Source organism: Microcaecilia unicolor, chromosome 1, assembly GCF_901765095.1.
Source record: "Microcaecilia unicolor chromosome 1, aMicUni1.1, whole genome shotgun sequence".
NCBI lineage: Eukaryota > Metazoa > Chordata > Amphibia > Gymnophiona > Siphonopidae > Microcaecilia > Microcaecilia unicolor.
Genome location: NC_044031.1, coordinates 612,857,166 through 612,881,401, shown reverse-complemented (window position 1 = coordinate 612,881,401; position 24,236 = coordinate 612,857,166). Strand labels below are relative to the sequence as shown.

At 42.6% G+C, this 24,236-nt stretch overlaps 1 protein-coding gene across 1 annotated transcript; it reads right to left on the bottom strand.

Annotated features, from left to right (window-relative positions):
* Window positions 1–1,323: 1,323 nt before the first annotated feature.
* Window positions 1,324–13,876, bottom strand: LOC115460470 (lymphocyte antigen 6E-like). The gene is made up of 3 exons (XM_030190227.1): window positions 13,791–13,876; window positions 9,774–9,878; window positions 1,324–1,726 (listed from the first exon to the last, which is right to left on the bottom strand). The coding sequence occupies exons 1-3, from the start codon at window positions 13,840–13,842 to the stop codon at window positions 1,512–1,514; spliced, it is 372 nt and encodes a 123-aa protein (XP_030046087.1). The 5' UTR covers window positions 13,843–13,876; the 3' UTR covers window positions 1,324–1,511.
* Between the last annotated feature and the right edge of the window lie 10,360 nt (window positions 13,877–24,236).

Here is a 24,236-nt window from a genome sequence, read left to right as displayed (position 1 = left end):
ACATTGAAGAACGCAGCGATGAATGTTGTGGGAAGGGAGATACTGGTACTGAATCCTGCAGGAGGAGGGAGGCTGGGATGCTAACTACAGGCCCCCCTCGACCCACCCAAACTACATCCATGAGACATATACATCTTGGGTAGGTCCTGGGTGGGTGGGGAGGGAGAAGGTTTGGGACTGGGTGAGATTAGGGCTCAGGGGTACTGTGGTTCTCTTGTCTGAGGTGGGGTTTTGTATAGGAGAGATCAGAAGACATGGGGAGGGGAGGTCAGAAGGGGAATCAGTACTGTTGGTGGGGGTAGGGTGAGATGAGGTTTTGGACCTGTTGGGAGAGGGGTGGCAGGAGGGAAGACATGTATTTGGGGGTCACCACCACGGAATATGGTGTTATGGGAACTCTACATGCCCTGTGCAGAGCATGCAGGGTAGATGCTGGGCACACAGACTTTGTACTTACCCCATGTTCTGTTTTACAGATAGCACAGGGTAAGTGCAAACAGTTAATTACTCTTCCAGCAGGGGCCCCCCTGGATGTTCCAGGGAGCAGGTCTAAATCCAGATGTCCATTTTTTATAGATATGGATGTTCCTTCCTCTTCAGCAATGGGGAGTAAGCATCCATATTTTGTCCAGCCAAGTCCTGCCCTTGCCTGATAAACATTCTCAGTTTTAGACAAAAATTCAAAAATCAATTTCTATTCTGCAATGTACCAGTATGATCTAATGTGGATTACAAAATAATTCAACTAGAACATTTCTAGGAATAACAATGGCATCATCTCTAAGAAACATAATAATGCAATTATAATAAACTACAAAAGTTGTAAATATGGATGTCTAAGTTCCAGTTTATGAACATCTAAACACGAAGAGTGCTTCTAAAATAAGCACCAAAGCTTCTCAAAATCTAAAGAAGGAAGTTATGTGTTTGCCAGTCACCAGTAAATGTATAACTTTCTGTGAAAACTGACCCCAGTGTGCTAAACTCCAAAGAAAAAGCTTTCTGTATTTGTTGCCGTAAAGGAAATTTAATAGACACCTCATTTATTTATTTTTATTTATTTATTTATTAGGATTTATTTACCACCTTTTTGAAGGAATTCACTCAAGGTGGTGTACAGTAAGAATAGATCAAACATAAGCAATAGGTAATTACAGCAGTAAAAATATTGAAATAGTAATACAAAGTATGGCATAGAATACCACTTACATTCTCAACACAATACGTAATAGAACATTATAATTGCTTGTGAAGGGTAAAGCAAAGATGGAACATAAAGATAGGTAAAAGAGTAAGAAGACTTAGAAAGTAAGGTGACTAATTTAAAGAAAGTTGCACATGAGGTCAGAGAGATGGTTAAATATTATCTCAGCTAGGGTAGGAGTGGATAAGCAGGAGTGGATAAACTTCATGGATGAAAGAGCACAGGGCAATATTTATCAGAGGTTTATCCTCCATGCACAGACTAAGAAGAAGCCTGGGATAAATCAGTGCCTCTCCTTCCTCCCACATTAGAATCCAGCTCCCAGCAGGGAGCCCACGAAACCCACTGAGATGACCAGAGCCAGGTTGCTGATCCTCACACTCGCTGCACTCCTTCCTCTGCTGTGGTCGCACAGATCAGTCTGGCAGCAGGAAACAGAAGCTCTTGCAGAACCAGCTTGGCTACTGAATGGGAAGCACGTATCAGTGCATGTTTTAATGATAGCGATATTGCTGTCATATTCTAAAACAGAAAACAGAAGACAGTAAAAGAAAAACATTTTTTTATTTAAGTTCTTGCTTGAAGAGAATTCCCAACTCAAGGGTTCTGGGTTTCACCCTGTGCTATGGGGTCTATTAGTGGGTCCAGGGTTGTCACAAGAAGTAGAGAATCAGGACTACTGACCTGGGGCAGGGTATGTGCAGTCTTTTTAAAAGCCATTTAAACTGGGCATGAGAGGCTATCTGGAAAGATTCAGCGGCACTGGACTGGATAGTTCCACTGAAGATACCCTCTAACCAGTTTTCTACAAACCGGCTATATTGTGGATAGTCCATGCACTTTTCTGGTTAACAGCCAATATTCAGCATTAAACCGGACAAATAGGATCACATACAACACAGTCCTATCTTTTGTTCAGTTTAACTTATTAGGTTAAGTGCCTGCTGTCCACACATACGGCTACTTCCATGCCAGTGCTCAGACATGGCCCGTTATTGAATATCTGGGTATAAAGCCAGAAGCAGCAAAAAATTTGCCGACCGTCGCAGGCTGAATATCACCTCCAGTGTGTAAGGTCCATAAGCAAACAAGCCCATATGGGAAAGGAGCTCCAAAAGTAACCCTTACTATTGGTGCCATTTTGTCCTGCAACTGCCCTCAATAGATCTTGGAAGGTTTGTAAAATTTATATCTAGGACAATGCCATGGAAAATGAGAAAAAGTACACAAACGCCTCGTCCAACACCAGTGGACAGTAGACAAAAAGTAGGCTGAAATGCATGCACGCCTGTGTTTACAAAGGAATGCTATAGGAGCATTATCATTTTTAATGTGTGTTAAACGCGCCTATAAGAATGTATTGGTGCATTAGCGTTTAACGCACCTTAACTTTAAAGGCACATTAAAAATGCTAAAGCGCCGTAGTAAACATACCCTGCAGTATGGTAAACAACCACTTTTATTCATTAGATATCCTATTAGTCTACGTTTTTGCAAGTGCCTCATCACATGTCCACATCCATAATTCTCCAAGCACATGATCAAACAATCTTCAGTCAACCTCATTTTGAACTTTCTCCTCATTTTTTTTTAACATAAAGCAAATTACAGGGTCAGACGGCTACACAGATACATTCAGTGGTGTAATTGGGAAAAACAATTGAGATAATGTATTGTATGTGTTACTAGATGTATAAATCAATCCATGTGAATTATTATGCCACAAGTCATGCAACTGCCACATTTAAAATTGCTACAGTTATCAGGTCATATCAATTCCTTTTAAATTTTTATCCCACGAATACGCTATCAGTAGACTTTTGTCAGAAAAAATTCTAAAGTTTGCTATATGCTCCAGTTTTCCTTTAATATTTTTTGATGTGTGCTAGATTTTGGCCAACTTTCCTATCAATGGACAATGTTATGACTGATATTCATGCAGGGACATGCAGATCAAATTATTTAGGAAATAGGAATTACATAATCATAGTATGCAATGGGTTGAAAACATTGAATATCTCAGTCGTGTTTTCCTGCAGTGGGGTTTTTGTCAGTGCTGGGTGTGGTAAAATCCTAATATTGTTGACATAAGACTGATGCCTGTTAGGTCAGTGGCTGAACAAATTGCTGTACAAGAGGTCTAGATGTGATTTTTGAGCCCAGATGCAAAGGTCACAGTCCTGAGGCCAGAAAGGAGGAGGAGGGAGTCTTAGTCCTCACACAAAGTGGCAAATAATGGCCAGATCATGGGTGCATGATTACCAAATACCATAGAGAGTTGTAGCTTGCAATCCTGTTCGAGGCCTAATCACTATGGCAAATATTCCAAGGTGATTGCGAATGAAGCATCATTGTGCTCTTGCCATTTACCTTTCATTGACCTGGAGGCCCTAAAGAGTAGGAGGAAACTGCTAGGCCAAAAAAACAAAACAAAAATGCATCATGGGTTAAAACAACTATAGTACAAACAATTACCGAATACTGTTCCACTGTCCATGGTGTACTTGCAGGGTAGCTATGATGTAGTGGGTAGTTTCCTTTTACTACAAGGTACATGGGTGCAAACGTACCCAGGCACTTTGTACCAACAAAAGGAAATACTTTTTCATGGAGATGGTGGTGGATGCCTGGAATGATCTTTCACAGGAAGTATGGTACCAAATGTTCATGGGATAAACACAGAGGTTCCCTATATAGTGCGAAGTTGAGCGTGAAATGCTCAATAAGAGTATTGAACATTTCCTCTCACAGTATAACTTAAATAACATTCACACTTTATAGAATTATAAAAAGAGGCGAAATGGGGGGGGGGGGGGGAGAGAAGATTGCACTGACAAAGACAAAGAGAGATGACCAGCATGGAGTTGCAGGTACAACCCTTATTGCCACCTGAATGGGTAAGAGTTATCTCACTGCATGGCCATATTTTTGGGCTTTTACCGGCAGCGGAAAAAAAGTTCCTAGCACACAGGAAAAACAGCCCCCGCCTCTAGCGCAGGGCCCTTTTTCCCGCAGCTTGGTAAAAGAACCCCAGAGTTACAAAAATAAGTGTACATGTAATTGACTATGGTATAGGCATGTTTGGGGTAGATTTTGCATGGAGGAAGGCGGAATTCAAATTAATCTGATTGGGAACAGGTGTAAAGGTACAAGTATACAATATGCAGGACCTGCCGGTATTTTATAAGCAATAACAACCACAAAAAGTTTTTAAAATATAGATACATATGGAGTGGAGGAGTGGCCTAGTGGTTAGGGTGGTGGACTTTGGTCCTGAGGAATTGAGTTCAATTCCCACTTCAGGCACAGGCAGCTCCTTGTGACTCTGGGCAAGTCACTTAACCCTCCATTGCCCCATGTAAGCTGCATTGAGCCTGCCATGAGTGGGAAAGCACGGGGTACAAATGTAATGAAATAAATATGAATAAAGCCCCAGACTGAGCTGTAGCTGCCTAATATGGAGCTACACATCAGGAATGTGCAGCCAAACTTGTTGGGCAGAATCAGAGGGCAGGGGGTGATTGACTGGTAGAGTTATGTCCAACAGCTGTTTGGATACATTAGCAGGTTTGGTGTGAAAGGAATTTTTTCCTGCTCCCACCCCACCCCGTTTTTGTAATTATTATTATTTTTTAATGTTATTTTTACTTTTGAGATACATCCAACAATGTGAATTAAGGATAAAGAATCAATACAAAATATAGAAATAACAAGTAAAAGGAACCAATAATAATAATGGATTGAGGGAAAGGTTTGTCACAGCGTTTGGTGGCTGGGGACTGTGAACTCTTTAGAGTTCCAGTCAAATAAGAACTGGGTCTGGAATACTGAATATGGATGGCCCAGGTTCTCAGATTTTATCGCATCTATCAGCAGTCACTATTTGAATAGTGGCACTAGCTGGCATTATTCACTGAATATCTTTACAGACCCCCTTGACGCTACCTTGCAATAGCCTAATTCTATAACATATGTGCCCCTATATTATAAAATACTAGCACATTCTATACATGCATAAGTGTGAGCTATGCGCTCAGCATATTTTATAGGACGTGCACAAATGTTTTCATGCGTAAATGTGAGCAGGACATAGGGGTGTCTGAGACAACATACAGTAAGTTATATACCTAAGTGCTGCACATCCATTGACATCTGCCCTAGACCTGGTGTAAGTGGATGCACCTAATGTACGTGTGTTTCTGCCAATTTAGTCTATAACGGAATCCAAGCACCCAAATACCATTTATAGAATAGGCACACCCCATGCTGCATTTGGGCACACAAACTGAGGTGCCCCATTATTAAGTGTGTTGAAGTGGAAAGTGGACAGAGAGAAGGCAAAGTGGCAAGTTATTCAGATAGTGGCGATATTCAGTCCGCTCTCCGGACAACTACCTTGAGAACTTGTGCCAACTAAAAAGCACAGCAGTGGTGTGCCACAAGGTTCGGTTCTTGAGCCGGTTCTTTTTAACATTTTTGTAAGCAATATTGCTGAAGGGTTGTCTGGTAAGGTTTGACTCTGAGGATGATACCAAATCTGCAATAGATTAGAAATCCCTGATGGTGTGGATGAGGAAGGACTTAGTGAAGCTAGAGCAGTGGCGTACCTAGGGTAGTTGACACCCGGGGCCGGTCATTTTTAACACCCCCCCCCCCCCCCCAAATCCAGTACTAGGCATGCCGAGAATACAAAACACTCAGGACCTATAGAGCAATTCTACCATACCATAAGCAGTCATTTCTACGAGTCACACAAGGAAAAGGAAAGCATCTTAAACACTACAGTGAGCACTAGAACATCAATTCACCTATTGTAAAACGAAACCAGACAGAATAGTACAGATCGTAGATCCTGCACAGTCAATGCCAACTGAAAGCCATGTCTTTTTCACAAACACAGATACACCCTAATCCACTATAGAATAAGTAATCATAAACTTTCTATTTAGACAAAAATTAAACTGAACCCCCAATGCCAGACTCTGCATACAATGCAGCACCACAGAAACAGAAACTGTCCCCTAGTACTGTGCAAAATATAAAGACAGCAGATGTAAATTTGAAAAAAACTAACAAGTACCAATCACCACTTTACAAATTAACAAATAGAAATAAAACAAATATAGAAAGTAAAATAATACCATTTTATTGGACTAATACATTTAGCTTTCAGAGGCCAAAACCTCCGTCCTCGTGTCAGTACAGTATAGTGCTGTTACAGTACCCTATCCTGACCTAAGTAAGGGGGTTTTGTTCTCCGAAAGTTAGTCAAAATGTATTAAAATTAGTCCAATAAAAAGATTACCTTATTTACATGTTCTATTATAAACATTTAACATATCTACAATACTTTATCCTAAAGCAAAAAAAATAAAAAAAATATATTTTATTTACAGTTTGTTGTCTCTGGTTTCTGCTTTCCTCATCTTCTTTTCACCGTCTTCCTTCCATCCAGCATCTGTCTTCAATCTCTCTCTCTCTCTCTCTCTCTCTCTCTGCCATCCAGTGTCAGCCCTCTCTGCCGTCCCTTCCATCCATTGCCTGCCCTTTCTCTCTGCCCCTTTAATCCACCATTTGCCCTTCCTCTCCCATCCATCCAGGGTCTGCCCTCCCTCTCGCTCCCCCTTCCATCTAGGATCTGTCCCCTCTCTCTCTCTGCCCCTTTTTCAGCCCCCAGTTCCAGCCCCCTTCTCCCCTCTGAACACCCCCACCCCAGTCCCCTTCTCCCCTCCCCTTCTCCTGTCTGAGACCCCCACCCCAGTCCCCTTCTCCCCTCCCCTGTCTGAGACCCCCACCCCAGTCCCCTTCTCTCCTCTGAACACCCCCACTCCAGTCCCCTTCTCCCCTCCCCTGTCTGAGATCCCCACCCCAGTCCCCTTCTCCCCTCCCCTTTTCCCCTCTGAACACCCCCACCCCAGTCCCCTTCTCCTCTCCCCCTCCCCTGTCTGAGATCCCCACCCCAGTCCCCTTCTCCCCTCTGAACACCCCCACCCCAGTCCCCTTCTCCCCTCTGAGATCCCCACCCCAGTCCCCTTCTCCCCTCCCCTGTCTGAGATCCCCACCCCAGTCCCCTTCTCCCCTCCCCTTTTCCCCTCTGAACACCCCCACCCCAGTCCCCTTCTCCTCTCCCCCTCCCCTGTCTGAGACCCCCACCCCAGTCCCCTTCTCCCCTCCCCTGTCTGAGATCCCCACCCCAGTCCCCTTCTCCCCTCTGAACACCCCCACCCGAGTCCCTTTCGCCCCTCTCCTTCCCCACCGGCGAAGCAGCGTCGCAGGCAGCGCCTCGTGCCCTGCTTGTAAAAAAAAAAAAATCAAATCTCCTTCCTTCTCCTCGTCTTGACGTCGACTCGGGCCTTCCAATCAAATTGATTGGAAGGCCCGAGTCGACGTCAAGACGAGGAGGAGAAGGAAGGAGGAGATTTGATTTTTTTTTTTACAAGCAGGGCATGAGGCGCTGCCTGCGACGCTGCTTTGCCGGGTTTTTTTAATGTGCGGCGCCGCGGGAACGGCCAGGGGAGGCAGCGGGAGCGGAGCACCCCCCACCCACTGGTACCCGGGGCGGACCGCCCCCACCGCCCCCCCCTTAGTACGCCACTGAGCTAGAGGAATGGTCTGGAATTTGGCAGCTTATATGTAATGCTAAAAAATGCAGGGTCATGCATTTGGGCTGCAAAAACCCAAGGGAATGGTATAGTTTAGAGGGTGAAGAACTTTTTTGCACTAAAGAGGAGCAGACCTTAGGTGTGATCGTATGTGATGATGATCTTAAGGTGGCAAAGCAGGTAGAAAAGGCCATGGCAAAAGCTAGAGAGATGCTTGGGTGCCTAGGGAGAAGAATGGCCAGTAGGAAAAAGGAGGTGATGATGCCCCTATATAAAACAAGCAAAAAAGCCAGTTTTATATTAGGCTATCGTCTAATCGCAATTATGTTTTAAATCTCTCTTCCCTGCCGTCTCCTCCATCCATATCCAGCAATTCTCCTCTCTCCCCTGCCCTCTCCTCCATGTGTAGTGATTTCTCTTTTCTCCCCTAACCTCCCATCCATGTCCAGCGATTCTTCTGTGTGACCTCCCCTCCATGTCCAGAGATTTCTTGTCTCCCCTCCCCTCCCATCCATGTCTAGTGATTATCCCCTGCCCTCCATTCCATCCATGTCCAGTGATGTCTCCTTTCTCCCCTGTCCTCCTCTACATGTCCAGCGATTCTCCCCTCCCCTCTGCTCGCCTCGCCTCACATCCGTGTAGCGATTATCCCCTCCCTCCCCTTTCATCTATGTCTAGTGATTCTCCCCTCCCATCCATCCATGTCCAGTGACTAGCCCCAGCCCCCACTTGCCCCCCCTTTAAGCACCCGAGTTCCAGTTCAACCTCAGCCCTCACCTGCCCGCCCTCTTCTTCCATAGCAGTCCTCCTTTCCTTCCTGCCACCCTGCCTTAAAAACGTTTATTTTACCTCAGGTCGCAGTGAAGGCAGGCTTGGCTCACCTCCAGCCTTCCCTTTCCTTCCCTCTCACTATCCCGCCCTCCTCTGATGTAATTTCCTCTTTCTGCGAGGGCGGGACACTGAGAGGGAATGAAAGGGAAGACTGGAGGCGAGCCGATCACATAGTAGCTCATTTGCATACGGTTATGAACCTAGCCAGCCAGCCGTTTAGGGACGCAGATTGAAAAATTATTATATAGAGGATTCTGGTGAGACCTCATTTAGAATATTGTGTACAATTCTGAAGACCACACCTTCAAAAAGATATAAACAGGATGGAGTCGGTCCAGAGGGTGGCTACTAAAATGATCAGTGGTCTTCATAAAAAAAGGGTATGGGGACAGACTTAAAGATGTCAATATGTATACTTTGGAAGAAAGGTGGGAGAGCGGAGGAGATATTATAGGGACGTTTAAATACCTATGTGGCATAAATACACAGGAGGCAAGTCTCTTTCCATTGAAAGGAAGCTCCGGAATGATGGGACAAAGGATAAAGGTGAAAGGGGATAGACTCAGAAGTAACCTGTGGAAATACTTCTTCACAGCAAGGGTGATGAATTCATAGAACGGCCTCCCAGTGGAAGTAGTGGAGATAAGTACATAGGATCTCTAAGGGAGTGATAGGGAGAGTAGGTAGCATGGATGGGCAGACTCGATATGTCGTATGGTCTTTTGTGTCTCTGTTTCTGTGTTTAAAGTCTGGATAATTTTCAAGATAGCAGACTGCATATGGCCCTAACTGAATAACTCCAGTAGTCAGCATTATTACTAACAATAAAGAATGCATTGATGAGTGATCCCCATATTTAGCTGATTTGGTGAAGCAAGAAGTTCTGTTTCCTGACCTGTGCAACCACATCAGAGACGTAAGTTGAACTAATAGAGGAATGACTGCAACCTGGATAGTGGCGCTGAATATAATAGATTTTTGTAAACACCAACGATGGAATTATCAACACATTAATTTCTTGCTTAGCCTACATCTAGACCCCATCTCCACTATGTCGTTAACTGGTGAGAGGTATCTTCAGTGTAAATACAATGTGCTATACCTTTATCATGATAATGCTTGTGTTGAAAACTTACCATAAATACCAGTCTGGCAGTATTTTTCACTTGGTGAACATTCTTGGTAATCCTTGCAGTCACTGTTCTTTTCCACTGTACACGAATAACATTTCAGAGAGTGAGCTGCAAGAAAGCATGATTTTAAAAAAGTAGGTCACTAGTTTTTGAACTGCCAAAGTTTGATTTTTTTGCCAAGCACAGAAACTTTATTAGATGTACAAACTACAATTCTCATGAGCTAGCATCTCCAAAAGTGTTTGTTTTTGCATGCCATGACAGAAATAACCTACATCAGGATATGTGGTTACAATCACAAATTTACTGATAGTGTCTGTCTTAATACTTGCATTATGCCTAAGAATGCCTCCTTCTAGAGTTCACAGGGAGTAATATATACAGGCAACATATAAAGACAACAAACATAAGAAAAGCCATGTTGAGTCAGACCATGGTCCACTGAGCCAGGCAGCCTTTGTCCAAGAGTGACCAACCTGGGTCACAAGAACCTGGCAGATACCAAAAAAAGGGGAAAGGGAATGGGACTTAATATACCGCCTTTATGTGGTTTTTCCAACTACATTCAAAGTGGTTTACATTATATACAGGTACTTATTTGTACCTGGGACAATGGAGGGTTAAGTGACTTGCCCATAGTCACAAGGAGCTGCAGTGGGAATTGAACCCAGTTCAGTTCACCATGATCAAAGTTCGTTGCACTAACCAAAGATCTGATTCCCATAGTTCATTTTCAGGGATGAACACTGGCTCTCCCAGGTTTACCTAGCTAATCATTTATTATGGACTTTTCCTCCAGGAACTTGTCCAAACCTCTTTTGAATCCCGATATGCTGGTCAATTTGACTACATCCTCCAGCAACAGATTTCATAACTTAACTTAAACTTTCCACAATTTGTTTTCAATCTGAAATTTAATAAATTTTATCTGTCATTTAGATGTGTGGTCTCCTAGTCTCACAAGATCCTTCTGCAAATCCTCACAATCATTTTCTGTTTTAATGACTTTGATTAATTTTTAACATCTGGGGTGCGGAGTTTGCTTAGTATCGGGATGGCTGCTTAGTCTCAGAGCTCTCTCCACCTGTGCTGTAATTATCAGAGTTTTACTGGGAGCATTAAGAAAAACGGCTTTCTTTTGTTATATTTGAGCATTGGAAGATACCATGTTTGGAATGCAAGGAGGAGGTAAAATATTGAAGCAATATTTTCCTACACCTCTTAAAATGGCATCATCACTACATGGCTTCCCATATGTGAGTGATATTTACATCTACTTGTGTATTATTTCAGCTAATCTATGGGGTCACTTCAGAGTTACTAATCAATATTCTTAAAGATTTGTTATTTGGTCATTCAGTATGAATATAATTATCTTTGGTATTTTGCCCCCCAAGTTCTAGAGGTGTTCAGTATGTTTATTGTTTTATCATATTTATATATCTTATTTGCATTTTAATTGTTGTTTGTTTCTTTATTCATTTTTTGTCATGCTAGAATAAAAGTGAATAACTGTTAACAGATCTGTGCTATAGAATCAGAATATGTCTATCAGTTTTTCTATGCATGTTGGTAACCATCTTGTCATAGCACATGGACCTTTGCTGCAATTATCAATCTCTCATTTTAGGGTTAAGTTCACCTCCCTTCAATTATTCTTGTTTCAGGTTTTGATTTATGTATTTGCTGTCCCTCTAGTTTCATTTTCAATCTGTCCAATCAATTAATGTGTACTTCTTTTCCTTTTCTCTTTCCCATTTTTGACTGCTAACCACTTTGATTTCAGTTTTGAAAGGTGGTATATCAAGATCTCAATAACGATAACATAGTTTGTATTTTCTTGCTGGTGGATTTTCATACATTCCTTCTGTTTGTTGGAATGCTGCTTGTTCAAGTTTAAGGATGGAGAATACTGTCATTTACTTCATACTTCAGCACTTTTGGGTATTTGGGTCTGTTGATATTCTTAGGTATACAATCTTGGCAAATACTGGTTCTTATTGATTACCTGGTGGGCATGAAGAAGTTTTCTGTACTTATATCCAACTGTTTGATTCCAAAGCTGTATGAAAGTATGAGGACCAATACTTTTTTTTTTTTTTTTTGCTGTGCTATCAAAGCTCTTTTCAATATCAGATTTGGTCTCCATAGGTGCATATTTGAATTCACAAGTTACATATGTTATGTTGTTACAGTGCCCAAGGTCGAGGTTGAGGGGTGGGGTGGTACCAGTAGTTCTCTTCTCCTTAATTCCTCTGCTGTGAATTGGAGGTTGGAATCCCATGAGGCTTTCTACAATGGCCCCTGAGTGAGCAGGAAATGGGGGAGTGGGGTGAGTGGGTGACTAATTCCTGCAAACAGGCAGCACCACCCCTTCTCCCTCTCCTCCCCCAAAACATCTTCCCATCTGGTCTCTACTGTGAGATACTGCCAATGGCCTCTCTGTGCAGGGCAGGGGAGCCCCTGATCAGGATAAGAATCAAGGTTGTCACTGGAAAAAAAGCGGAATGCCAAATGCTGGATTACAAAATTCCCCCCCCAAAACAGACACAGTGGTGGAGCTGCAACCACCTCACTCCATACATGGCAATATGCAGAAAGAGAATAAGAAAGCAAACCTAAAACAGTCTGGTGTAAATAATTTTTATAACTTTAAACTGACTGCAGGGAAGAATAAGATACATATATCCAAACGCAAGAGCACACGCACTACCTCTGTGTCAGTGTGTGAGTAAATGTGTCTGGGGGGAGAAGGTTAAGGCATGCGTAAGAGGATATGAGGGTTTGTAGTGGAGATGCAATGGGAATACCTTTGCATTGGTGTGGGTATGGGGGTGTCTGGGATGTGTAAAAGCCTGTGAAGAGTTTTTAGAGTGGTTCATGTATAGAATGTTTGTACGTTTGGGAAGCTGCCAGGTGCCCTTGACCTGGATTGGCCGCTGTCGGGGACAGGATGCTGGGCTTGATGGGCCTTTGTTCTTTTCCCAGTATGGCATTACTTATGTACTTATGTATTCATGGAGGGCATGGTGTGTGTGTGCACGCCTAGCGGAGTGTAAGGGTGTATGTGTCTATGTGGAGTGTGGAGGGGTATATGTCAGAGGATGATTGGGGTGGGATTATATGGGACAATGAGTGTGGTGTTTTGGGGAGGAGTGGGCATGTGCAGAATATTGTGAAGTGGGGTGAGGCGGAGTGGTTTGCAAGTAGTGGCATAGAAACATGATGGCAGATAAGGGTCGTATGGCCCGTCTAGTCTGTCCATCCTCAGTAACCACTAACGCCTCCTTTTCCTAAGAGATCCCACATGTCTGTCCCACGTTTTCATAACTCTGACACAGTCTTCATCTCCATGACCTCCACCGGGAGGCCATTCCACACATCCACCACCCTTTTCATGAAAGAGTATTTCCTCAGATTCATCCTAAGTCTATTTCCTTTTAACTTCATCTTATGCCCTCTCATTGCAGAGCTTTCCTTCATTTGAAAAAAGCTCACCTCCTGTATGTTTGTTTATTTATTTATTTTTAAATTACATTTGTACCCCGCACTTTCCCACTCATAGCAGGCTCAATGCAGCTTACATATTATATACAGGTACTTATTTGTACCTGGGGCAATGGAGGGTTAAGTGACTTGCCCAGAGTCACAAGGAGCTGCCTGTGCCTGTAGTGGGAATTGAACCCAGTTCCCCAGGACCAAAGTCCACCACTCTAACCACTAGGCCACTCCTCCAGCAAAGATGAAACATATAGATAGGTAAGAATAAGGGGAGTTAGAAAATAAAGTGACTAATTTAAAGAAAAGTGCACATGAGGTCAGAAAGATGGTTAAATATTATATCAGCTAGGATAAGAGTGGATAAATTCTTTCCAACATTTCATAGGTTGGAAAATATAAAACGAAGACTCTTCATTGTGGGCAGGTCATGTTCAGTTCAGTAGAATTAAGGACAAATAACCAATTAAAAAGAAATCATGTTTTAAAATGTAGACTATTCAGGTTCTGCGCCTCACTTACCAGTGTGCAGACACAGAGCCAAGGCCAGCAGGGAGAGCAGAAAGGTCTTCATCTTCAGCTGATGCCTTCAAACTAGAGAAAGCAAGAGCCACTTTGCAAAGATCCTTCGGGTCAGTGCACTTATTATTTAACCACAGATTGTGTATTTCACAAAGAAGGAAACTGAGCAAAATACTTTTCTCTGTACTATAGCTTACTTAAATTCCTAGCTCTAAGATCTTTCAGTAAAACACCCTTGACTCAAGATGTTCTTTAGTGTAAATCTTTCACATCTTTCTATGTACTATATTAGGTTTAATTCATATGAAACACTGAGCCAGATGTACTAAATAGGGGGTCCCTTTTACTAAGCCGCATAAGCGTCTATGCTCACCCAATGCGTGCCAAAATGGAGTTACCACCCGGCTACCACGTGGCTCTTGCAGTAATTTTATTTTTGGCGTGTGTCCTATACACGCCTCTGAAAAATAATTTGGACGTGTGTATCGGACGCGCGTCAAGTGGCATTTGATGTGCATAGGTCATTACCGCCCGGATGCCGCGTGAGACTTTACTGCTAGGTGAATGGCTGGTGGTAAGGTCTCAGACCCAAAATGGACACGCGCCAGTTTTGATTTTGCCACACGTCCATGTTCGGTGAAAATTTTAAAAAGGCATGTTTTGCAGGCGCGCTGAAATATGGATCTGCGCACACCCAAAACAAGTGCCTACACCACCACAGGCCATTTTCAGCATACCTTAGTAAAAGAACCCCTAGACTTGGAGTCAGAAGAATGATGCTTCCAAGAACATATGTACATTTAGTTATTGCTTATTTAAAATGGATTTTTTAGACTCCTGAGGCAGTTGTAGCCAGCGCCGAAACACGGCACAACATCAAGTCTACGAGTTGAATAAATAGTGGAAAAGGTAATGTAAATATAGAAAACCATCTAAAGAAATGAGTACAAATGCTCATAGTCTAGGTAAAAAAGGTTCAAGATTTGCAAGCCCTGATGTTTGAGGAAGACTTGCATATTGTTGCTATTACAAAAACATGAGTGTGATACCACTATGCTGGGCTATAAAAATACGATCTTGGAAGCCCAGACTAGATGCATTCCACATATTTACAAAAGTGGAAAGAAGAGCAAACGACAGCCAACGTGGTTAAAAGGTGAACTGAAAGAGGCTATTAGAGCCAAAAGAATATCTTTTATGTTTGAATCTTTTTTATTGATGATACAACTATACAAGCAGTAAAATGCTAACTCCAGTAGTACTATACATCATCAGTTTTACATTTTCTGCCTGGTCTTCTTACTCTTCCCCCCTCTATGTCTGCTCCTCCCTTCCCTCTATCCCTACCCCCCCTTCCCTCCCTACTATCTAGGTACATAACAGATCAGTATACTTCTTGAAACATTTGTCTATATATTCAACAACTGACTCCGTGCTCCAGAGGGCAAAGCTCACAGAAATGGGTTCCATCTGTCCATGAACTGTTCAAATTCTTGTTGTGGTCATTCCTTAACAAATAATCGCTCCATCCGTAGCAGAGACACCATCTGAATCCTCCATGTCTGGAGTGAAGGGCCCTTTGTATTTAACCAGTCCAGCAGGATGGATTTCTTTGCCATCTGACTTGCCCGCTTCACAAAGGCCACATAAAGAATATCTTTTAAAGTTTGGAAAAAGGACCCGAATAAAAAAAATAAGAAGCAACATAAGCACTGGCAAGTTAGATACAAAGGATTGATAAAGAAGTCTAAAACAGAATATGAAGAGAAACTTGCCGCAGAGTCAAAAACTCACATTAACAACTTTTTCAGGTACATCAGAAGCAGAAACCTGTGAGGGAATCCACGTGACCAGGGCTGGTGCAAGGGCTTATGGCGCCTTCCACAGAACCTATAAATTGGTGCCCTCATTAATATAAATTGTAGGTCACAAACACCCCTTTTCTCAAAATACCTTTATTAACTTATTTTTTTAAATTAAATAGTAGCATCGCTGAACAAATACAGGGTTTACAAAAAGTTATAACCACTTAGCTCTTCGTGCTTACGAAATTAGCAATTAAATCACTGATCTCTAACTGGGCACAAATATCACTCTCAATAGCAATCATGGCAAGGCTTATAAGTCTTTCTTGAGAAATACTTGGATCACAGATAATTTTTTATTATTTTTAACCATGAAAATGATCACTCAGCACTTGCATTTTCAATATGGTAATACTAAAGCCCACAGGAGCCAACTTTTCAAAATGATTGGGGGTGCTGAAAGTTTTTTTTTTTTACAGGTGGTGCATTCCCCCCTCACCCCTCCTCTCCCCCTCCCTTCCCTCTCTCCCCCCTCCTCTCCCCCTCCATTTATATCCAGCAATTCTCCTCTCTCCCCTGCCCTCTCCTCCATTCATATTCAGCAATTCTCTCTACTCCCTACCCTCCCCTCTTATCCATGTCCAGCGAATTCTCTCTCACCTTCTCTCCCCTCCCTCCATCCATGTCCAACAAGTCTCATCTCTCCCTTGCCCTCTCTTCCATGTCCAAAGATTTCTCCTCCCTCCCCTCCCCTCCATGTCCAGTAACTCACCCCCAACACCACCTGCCCCTTTTCAGCCCCCCTCTCTTCCGAGTTCCAGACCCCCTCCCTCCCTCTGAGTTCCAGGCTCCCTCCCTCTCCTCCCACAACAGTCCTCCGCCCTCACCTTCCTGCATGCAGCCCAGAATTTAAAACTCATCTTACCTCGGGGTCCGGTGGCAGCAGTGAAAGGCGAGCAGGCTTGGCGCTTCAGCTGTCCCTTCTCTCTCAGCTCTGGTCCCGCCCTTGCAGAAACAGGAAATGAAGGCGGGACCAGAGCTGAGAGAGAAGGGAAGGCTGAAGCAACGAGCCTGCTCGCCTTTCACTGCTGCCGCCAGGACCCCGAGGTAAGATGAGTTTTAAATTCTGGGCGGCACACAGGAAGGTGAGGGCGGAGCACTGTTGAAGGAGAAGATGGCGGACACTGGGCAGGTCGGGCTGGCTGGGAAGGGAACTTCAGGTGGGTCAAAATATTGGGGGTGCTCGAGCACCCATAGCACACACGGAGTCAGCGCCTATGCTAAAGCCCAGCTAAAGAGCAGTGTATTTTGAGTTAGTCTTCATGTCTTCACTAGACCAAACTTGCTTTCATTGTGCCATCACTATCCAGCTGGATAGGCAGTGACTTAAAGGTGTAGGTTAAAAGATTTTTTTTTTTTACATTTATATCACACATTATCCCAAGCAAACTCGGGTTCAGTGTGGTTTACATTTGAAAATACAGTGAGACAGAATAATAGAATTCAGTTACATCATGGGAGCAAGTCGATGGCTATGTCTGAAACATTTAACAAAGTTAAGATTAGCATATGTACCCAGCTGGGCATTTAAAAGTCTTTCCTTTAATGATGCCACATGTTTAGAAGTCATAGCCATAAGTATAGACAATTATTCAAATATTATCACATGCATTTACCAGAACAGGCATCCATATACACATTGCAAAAGTAAACAACAACTTCTACAGAATACATCCAAAACATAATTTTTATTTTCTCATCTCCATTTTCCAAAATTCCAGACAACAGATGTACAGATTAGCAGGACCCAAAGCATTCCAAAACAATTCAGAAACAACACAGTTTATACCTAATTGTTCAACCACCCTTAGGATTCACCTTTGGGTTTAAAAAGCAAAACCATGTGAATGTAAGGATGAATTAAAAAAAAGTTTAAAGCAAATGCCCTTAATATGCAGTACTTGGTATTGGTAACAATAATGAAACAGTGATGGAACATTCACATAGCAAGCAGCCTGAGCCAACAGATTTATTTTCCATTGAACATAGTTAAACTATATATGAACTGGGTGTCTAATATTGTGCTGAACTGTTGGTACATTTAGACTGCCTCTGGACAGAACTTCAGCATGAAGGAAGCCCTTCCCTCAATATTCAATACCTTTCTGTGAAATAGTATTAATAAAAAAGGTAAGTGCATTTTTATAATATACCACTGCAATTCACAAAACAAAAGGAACAAGTTCCCACAAGCCATCTTTTTCTTTTGATGTAGGCACAGGAAAAAAAAAGATGTTAAATGCTCCCAGGTTTCAACCTAACTAATGTTGAAGCCAATTAGATTAGTCTGTTTCCTCTCCCCTGCATCAGCTGGTAGGTTTGTTTGCTTTGTTTTGTTATTTAACCTCCTTTGTATAACCCACAGAATTAGGGAAAGCTAAGCAGAAAGTGATGGAGCACAGGCTGAGGGAGGGGGGAGATGTGCTGCTCTGGTAGTTGCCCCTCCTTTGAAAATGAAACTACAGACTGCCCAACACAATTCTTACTTTTCCATTATTAAAAATATAAGGTGACACAGTGTACTTACATACTGGGTGTGTTAATGTGTTAATTGAGGCACTGACTGCTGCCAAAGATCCTTCCTGCTGGCTGCTGTGTCCAAGGAGGTGTTTTTCATCCAATTTCCTTCCTTGGCTGCATCCCTCCTGCTGCAGTGGAAACTGTCTTTGGCTCACAGAAAGTACACATCAGGAGGAGGCAGGAAAGGAGAAACTGGAAGGATCTGTAGCAGCTGTAGATGGCAGACAAAGAAGCACTCAGTTTTGGAGGTAGGACAAGGCAGGAGAAGAAGGACCAAGGTCCTTGGGTGGTGGTGATAGGTGGCGGCAGCATCAGCTGGCAGACAGCAGACGGTGGCAGAGAAGCACTCTCAGGTTTTGTTTTGGTTCCCTTCAAGGCTGGCGCCCTCTTGCAGCGCTTACTGTACTAACTAGGTTGTGCTGGCCCTGAGTGGGACCATTAGGTCACAAAGGAGAAAAAGGGGCATTCAGGTAGGAGAAGGCCATAGCGGAAAGACTGAATTAATTCTTTGCTTCAATCTGTATGGAAGAAGATGTAAAAGATCTACCTGTACCAGAAATGGTTTTCAAGGGTGATGATGCAGAGGAACTGTCAGAAATCTTAGTAAACCTGGAAGACGTACTGAACCAAATCGACAAATTAAAAAGTAGTAAATTCCCTGGACCAGATGGCATGCTCCTAGGGTACTCAAAGAACTCAAACATGAAATTGATGATCTACTGTTAGTGATCTGTAACCTGTTGTTAAAATCATCCATAGTACCTGAAGATTGGAGGGTGGCCAATGTATCACCAATTTTTAAAAAGGGATCCAGGGGTGATCTGGGAAATCACAGACTGGTAAGCCTGACATCAGTACCGGGCAAAATAGTGGAAACTATTATAAAGAATAAAATTACAGAACACATAGATAAACATGGTTTAATGGGACAGAGTCAGCATAGATTTAGCCAAAGGAAGTCTTGCCTCCCCAATTTACTTCATTTCTTTGAAGGCATGAATAAACACGTCAATAAAGGTGAGCTAGTTGATGAAGTGTATCTAGATTTTCGGAAAGCTTTTGACAAAGTACCTCGAGAGACTCCTGAAAAAATTAAAATGTCATGGGCTAGGAGGCAATGTTTTGTTATGGATTAGGAATTGGTTATTGGATAGAAAACAGAAGGTAGGGTTACATGGCCATTTTTCTCAATGAAAGAGAGTGAATACAGGTGAATTTGCAGATGACACAAAACTATTCAAAGTTGCTAAAACACATGCAGACTGTGAAAAATCACAGGGAGACCTTGAGGAATTGTAAGACTGGGCATCCAAATGTCAGATGAAATTTAATGTGGACAAATGGAAAGTAATGCACATTGAGAAGAATCTGCAGTCTTCTGGAGACCACTGCATTCTGTACAGTAGTCCAAAGTTTTCTTCTCCCTTTGCTGGACTATTGTAACATTATTTATGCTGGACGTTCTAAATTACAGCTTAAGAAACTACAACTTATTCAGAATAATGTGTCCTCTCTATTTTTTCAGCTCATAAAGTTGACAGTGTGACTCTTTTGCCGATAAAGTCGCACTGGCTCCCTATGAAAGCTCATTGAAAGATTATTTATAAAATACTTCTATGGTTTGGCTCCAGTTTATAAATCTGATTTAATTTGTTTACAATTTTCTAGATATCATTCATGATGCTGTGCTTTTACACTTTCCTAGCCCAAAAGACTTGAAATGTAGGATCAGTCATAATGCCTCTTTTATGTATCAAACTCCTTTTATCTGGAATGAGCTTCTGTTTGAAATTAGATCATTGTGAAGCTATTCTCTTTTTGGGAAAGCTTTGAAACTTCTATTTTAAAGTGATTTTTAACTAGCTGTTAGGCTATGGCTTGTAATATTGTATTTCACATGTTGGTTTCAGTATGTTATTCTCCAGATATTGCTGGATCTCTTATATCATTTGCATAACACCTGATTGTGTATTTGTGGAATATAAGAGTGCATGTAATGTAATATAATCTGAATCATAGTTACCTGATGCTAGGGTACACCTTGGGAGTCAGCCCCCAAGAAAACGATCTAGGTGTCGTTGTAAACAATATGCAGAAATCTTCTTCCCAGTGTGTGGCGGTGGCCAAAAAAGCAAACAGGATGCTAGGATTTATTGGGAAAGGGATGCTAAATAAGATCAAGGATACTATAATGTCTCTGTAACGCTTCATGGTGCGACCTAACATTGAGTATTGCATTCAATTCTGGTTGCTGTATCTCAAAAATGATTTAGCAGAATTAGAAAAGGTTCAATGAAGAGCAACCAAAATGATAAAGGGGATGGAACTCCTGTCATATGAGGAAAAGCTAAAGAGGTTTGGGCTTTTCTGCTTGGAAAATGCTGAGGGGGGATATGATTGAGATTGGAGGGGGGAGGCTGCTAAGCTCGGCTCAGGAGAGGGACCTTGGGGTGATGGTGTATGAGGATCTCAAGGTAAGGTATCAGTGCAACAAGGATCCAAGGCAACATGGCTTTACCAAAGGAAAATATTGCCAAAAGAATCTGATTGATTTCTTTGACTAGGTGACTAAAGAACTGGTTAAAGGACATGTACTAGATGGGAGACTCATGAATAAGCTGAGAAGGCTGAACTTAGCATCCAAAGTGGTGAACTGGATTGGAAACTGGTTGACTGACAGGCAACAGACAGTGGTTGTAAATGGAATTTGCTCAGAGAAAAGGAAGATGAGTAGTGGAGTGCCTCAGGGGTCGTGCTGGGGCCGATTCTGTTTAATATATTTGTGAGAGACATTGCTGAAGGGTTAGAAGGAAATGTTTGCCTCTTTGCAGATGACATGAAGATAGTCAATAGAGTGGATACCACAGAGGGAGTAGAAACCATGAGAAGAAATTAGAAGAATGGTCAAAGGTCTGGCAGTTAAAATTTAATGCAAAGAAGTGTAGAGTGATGCACTTGGGGTGCAGAAATCCAAAGGAGATGAATCAGGTAGGAGGGGAGAGACTGATAAGCTTAGCTCAGGAGAGGGACCTTGGGGTGATGATGTCTGAGGATCTCAAGATGATGAAACAATGCGACAAGGCAGTGGTCATGGCCAGAAGGATACTAGACTGCATAGAGAGGGGTATAATCAGCAGAAGAACAGGGGTGTTGATGCCCCTCTACAGTCATTGGTGAGGTCCCACTAGGAATATTGTGTTCAGTTTTGGAGGCCATATATTTCTAAGGACTTTCAAAGCCTTGAAGCAGTTCAGAGAAAAGTGACGAACATGGTAAGGGGTTTGCATCACAAGATATATGAGACTTGTGACTTGAGGACCTGAACATATATACCCTGGAGGAAAAAAGAGACAGGATTGATATGATACAGTCATTCAAATATTTGAAAGTTATTAATCTGCAAACAAACTTTTTCCAGAGATGGGAAGGTGGTAGAACTAGAGGACATGAATTTAGATTGCAGGGGGGCCAACTCAGGAACAACGTCAGGAAGTACTTCTTCACGGAAAGGGTGGTAGATGCCTTGAATGCCCTCCCACAGGAGGTAGTAGGGATGAAAACATTTATGGAATTCAAAAATGTGTAGGATAAACACAAATAAATCCTGTATAGAAGAGTACAGAGAAAGGAACAGGAAGGGAGGGGGGCCGGGGCTGCTAAAATTTGGATTTTTCATGCAGGGGGAAGCGGGGAGCAGGGGGGGGGGGGCAAGGCCATCCATACAGGACACTCCTGACGAGCTCCTTTGCCCCTCCCTTCAATTTTTGTTTTGCTTTTCTTAATGCAGGGGGAAGCCCAGGAAGTACTGCATCCACCTTGGCGGTCTTTATTGGTAGCGTTTCTATTTAATCTCACTTTTAAACATGCTAGCTTGTGCATGTGAAAAATCAGTACAACATGTTAACCTACAAAAATTGAAATCTATACAAATATATGAAATGAACAAAAAAAAAAAAAAAAGCCCAAACCTTTGAGGTGTGTGTGTGTGTGTGTGTGTGTGGGGGGGGGGGGGTTAGACTGTAAATGACTCAGAAATGACCTAAAAATAGCATGTGTGCTTATTCCTATTGTTGCAGGAATTACCACTATTGTTAGCAGAATCTGTGGTACTTCAGGAGTCAAACACCACACACCAGAATGAGAGAGAAATCTTCTTTATTTGCCAGCAAACAAAGTAGGACATCAGCGCTAGCTCTCTCCTTCTCTTCAGCACTCTGTGTCTTGTGTCTCCTGTCTCAGCTCCTTCTCTAACGTAAGCTGCTTCTGTTCTCATTTATATAGGGTCCTAAACCCCTCTAGCCCCCCCTTTCTCACCAGATGGTAAAGAATAGATTGATTACCCTGTCTTGAACTAATTATCTCTACACATTTACTCAAAAATATCAGTTACATAGGTTTGAGATATTTCCTAAACTGACCTATGACCTGGGGCCTTTCAAACTAGACAATGTGGCACCTATCTCCTGTATTTTATTATTATTAAATTCTCAGATTCCCAGTTAACTTAAAATACTAACCGGACTCTGGCATTCATTAAGGGGCCAGTCTTGCTTAATAGCACACAGACATGGTTTGTTATTACTTTCAGGAGACCAGTCCTACACTTAGCTATAATCCATCAAGGAGAAGAGTTGACTTTTCCTGACCTCTTTCACCTATTAGCTTCATACACAGAACTAGCTAGGACTGTGGATAATTCAAACCAGATGATGACCTCTTAAACTGCAGACAAATCTCACTTGAAAGTCAGACACTGAATTGAAAAGATATTTTACAGGGAGAAATAAAACTTATTAATTAAACAGAATAAAACATATTTTAAAATAAGCAAAAATCAGAATTCCTTATAAGACAAAATCTAAATTATCTAGAATTATTTAAATCTACTCTATCTCCTTCTAAACAGCATTCAGCCTAATCTTTTAAAACAGCTTGCTTGCTGATCCCCTCGAGATTGTCCAGTATGCCTTACTCAGAATGGCATCCAGATGTGGTAAATAATACCTATGAACCAGCCTTAACAATCCATCACTCAAAAAGGGACAAAGAAAGTTTCATTTCTCTCTGACCTTTCTAACCTCTAGTCTAGCAAAAGCTAGACATTTGAGTAATTAAAACCAGATGGCATTCTACCACTTTACAGGACTGAACCAAACTTAAACAGAATTAACAAATTAATATGATTTCTCTGTCCATGCTGCCTCACTATCTTACAGATATCTATCTTTAAGCAAATAGTCTCCCACCCCCGAGTGGCGTTCCTAGGGGGGCTGACACCTAGGGCGGATTGCCGTTTGTTCCATGCTCCTCTGCCCCGGAACAGGAAGTAACCTGTTCCGGGGCAGAGGGAGCATGGAACGAATGATGGACAGGCGCGCGTGGCACCCCCCCAGCGGCGTGCACCCGGGGCGGACCGCCCCCCCCCTTAGGAACACCACTGCCACCCCCTCTGTTACAGTCCTTGCAAAAGTGCTGTAAGAAAAACACTAAGCTTGATTGTCAGTTAAACCAGAGTATAGAACATCACTGTGAAGACTCAGAACTCTTGAACCAAAATCTTCTTTATTGCAAAAACAAACAAAATGACTTACAGTTCAGAAGCGTTAAACACGAGTTTCTGCTCAGCAGACTGGAGTCTGTTCTTAACCAGCTCACTCTGTATAAAGAGGAGCCAGGAGATTTCAGCACTATGCTGAGAGTAGATGTAAATACTTTTAAACTGGTAAAAACATGATGATGTTACAAGGTTTTTTTAGGGCTCCTGCAGCAAGGCACAGTGGTTAGATTACAGTTCATAAAGAAGCATGCTGGACATAGGCGCCTGGTATAAGAGGCTTGGGGAGGCCAGTCCGCTCTCTCTTTTTTTTTTTGCAGCGCTCCGCAGTGGGTTCTCCTCGCTCTCTCCCTCCCCTGCACGGGCTGCGTGACTCACTCTCCCTCCTCTGCATGGGCTGCATGACTCACTTCCGGGCTGGCATCGAGTCCTGCTGAGTGCTCCACTGCTCCCTTGATCAGTAGTGATTGGAGGGAGAGGAGAGGGGTGGCAGAGAGATGATTAACA

Excerpts from the sequence above, each read along its gene's own strand:
- LOC115460470 (XM_030190227.1), bottom strand. The coding sequence starts at position 13,842 with ATGAAGACCTTTCTGCTCTCCCTGCTGGCCTTGGCTCTGTGTCTGCAC. Across the intron at positions 9,879-13,790 it reads GGCTCTGTGTCTGCACACTG|CTCACTCTCTGAAATGTTAT; the intron begins GTAAGTGAGGCG and ends GCTTTCTTGCAG. Across the intron at positions 1,727-9,773 it reads CTGCCAGACTGGTATTTATG|AATATGACAGCAATATCGCT; the intron begins GTAAGTTTTCAA and ends TTTCTGTTTTAG.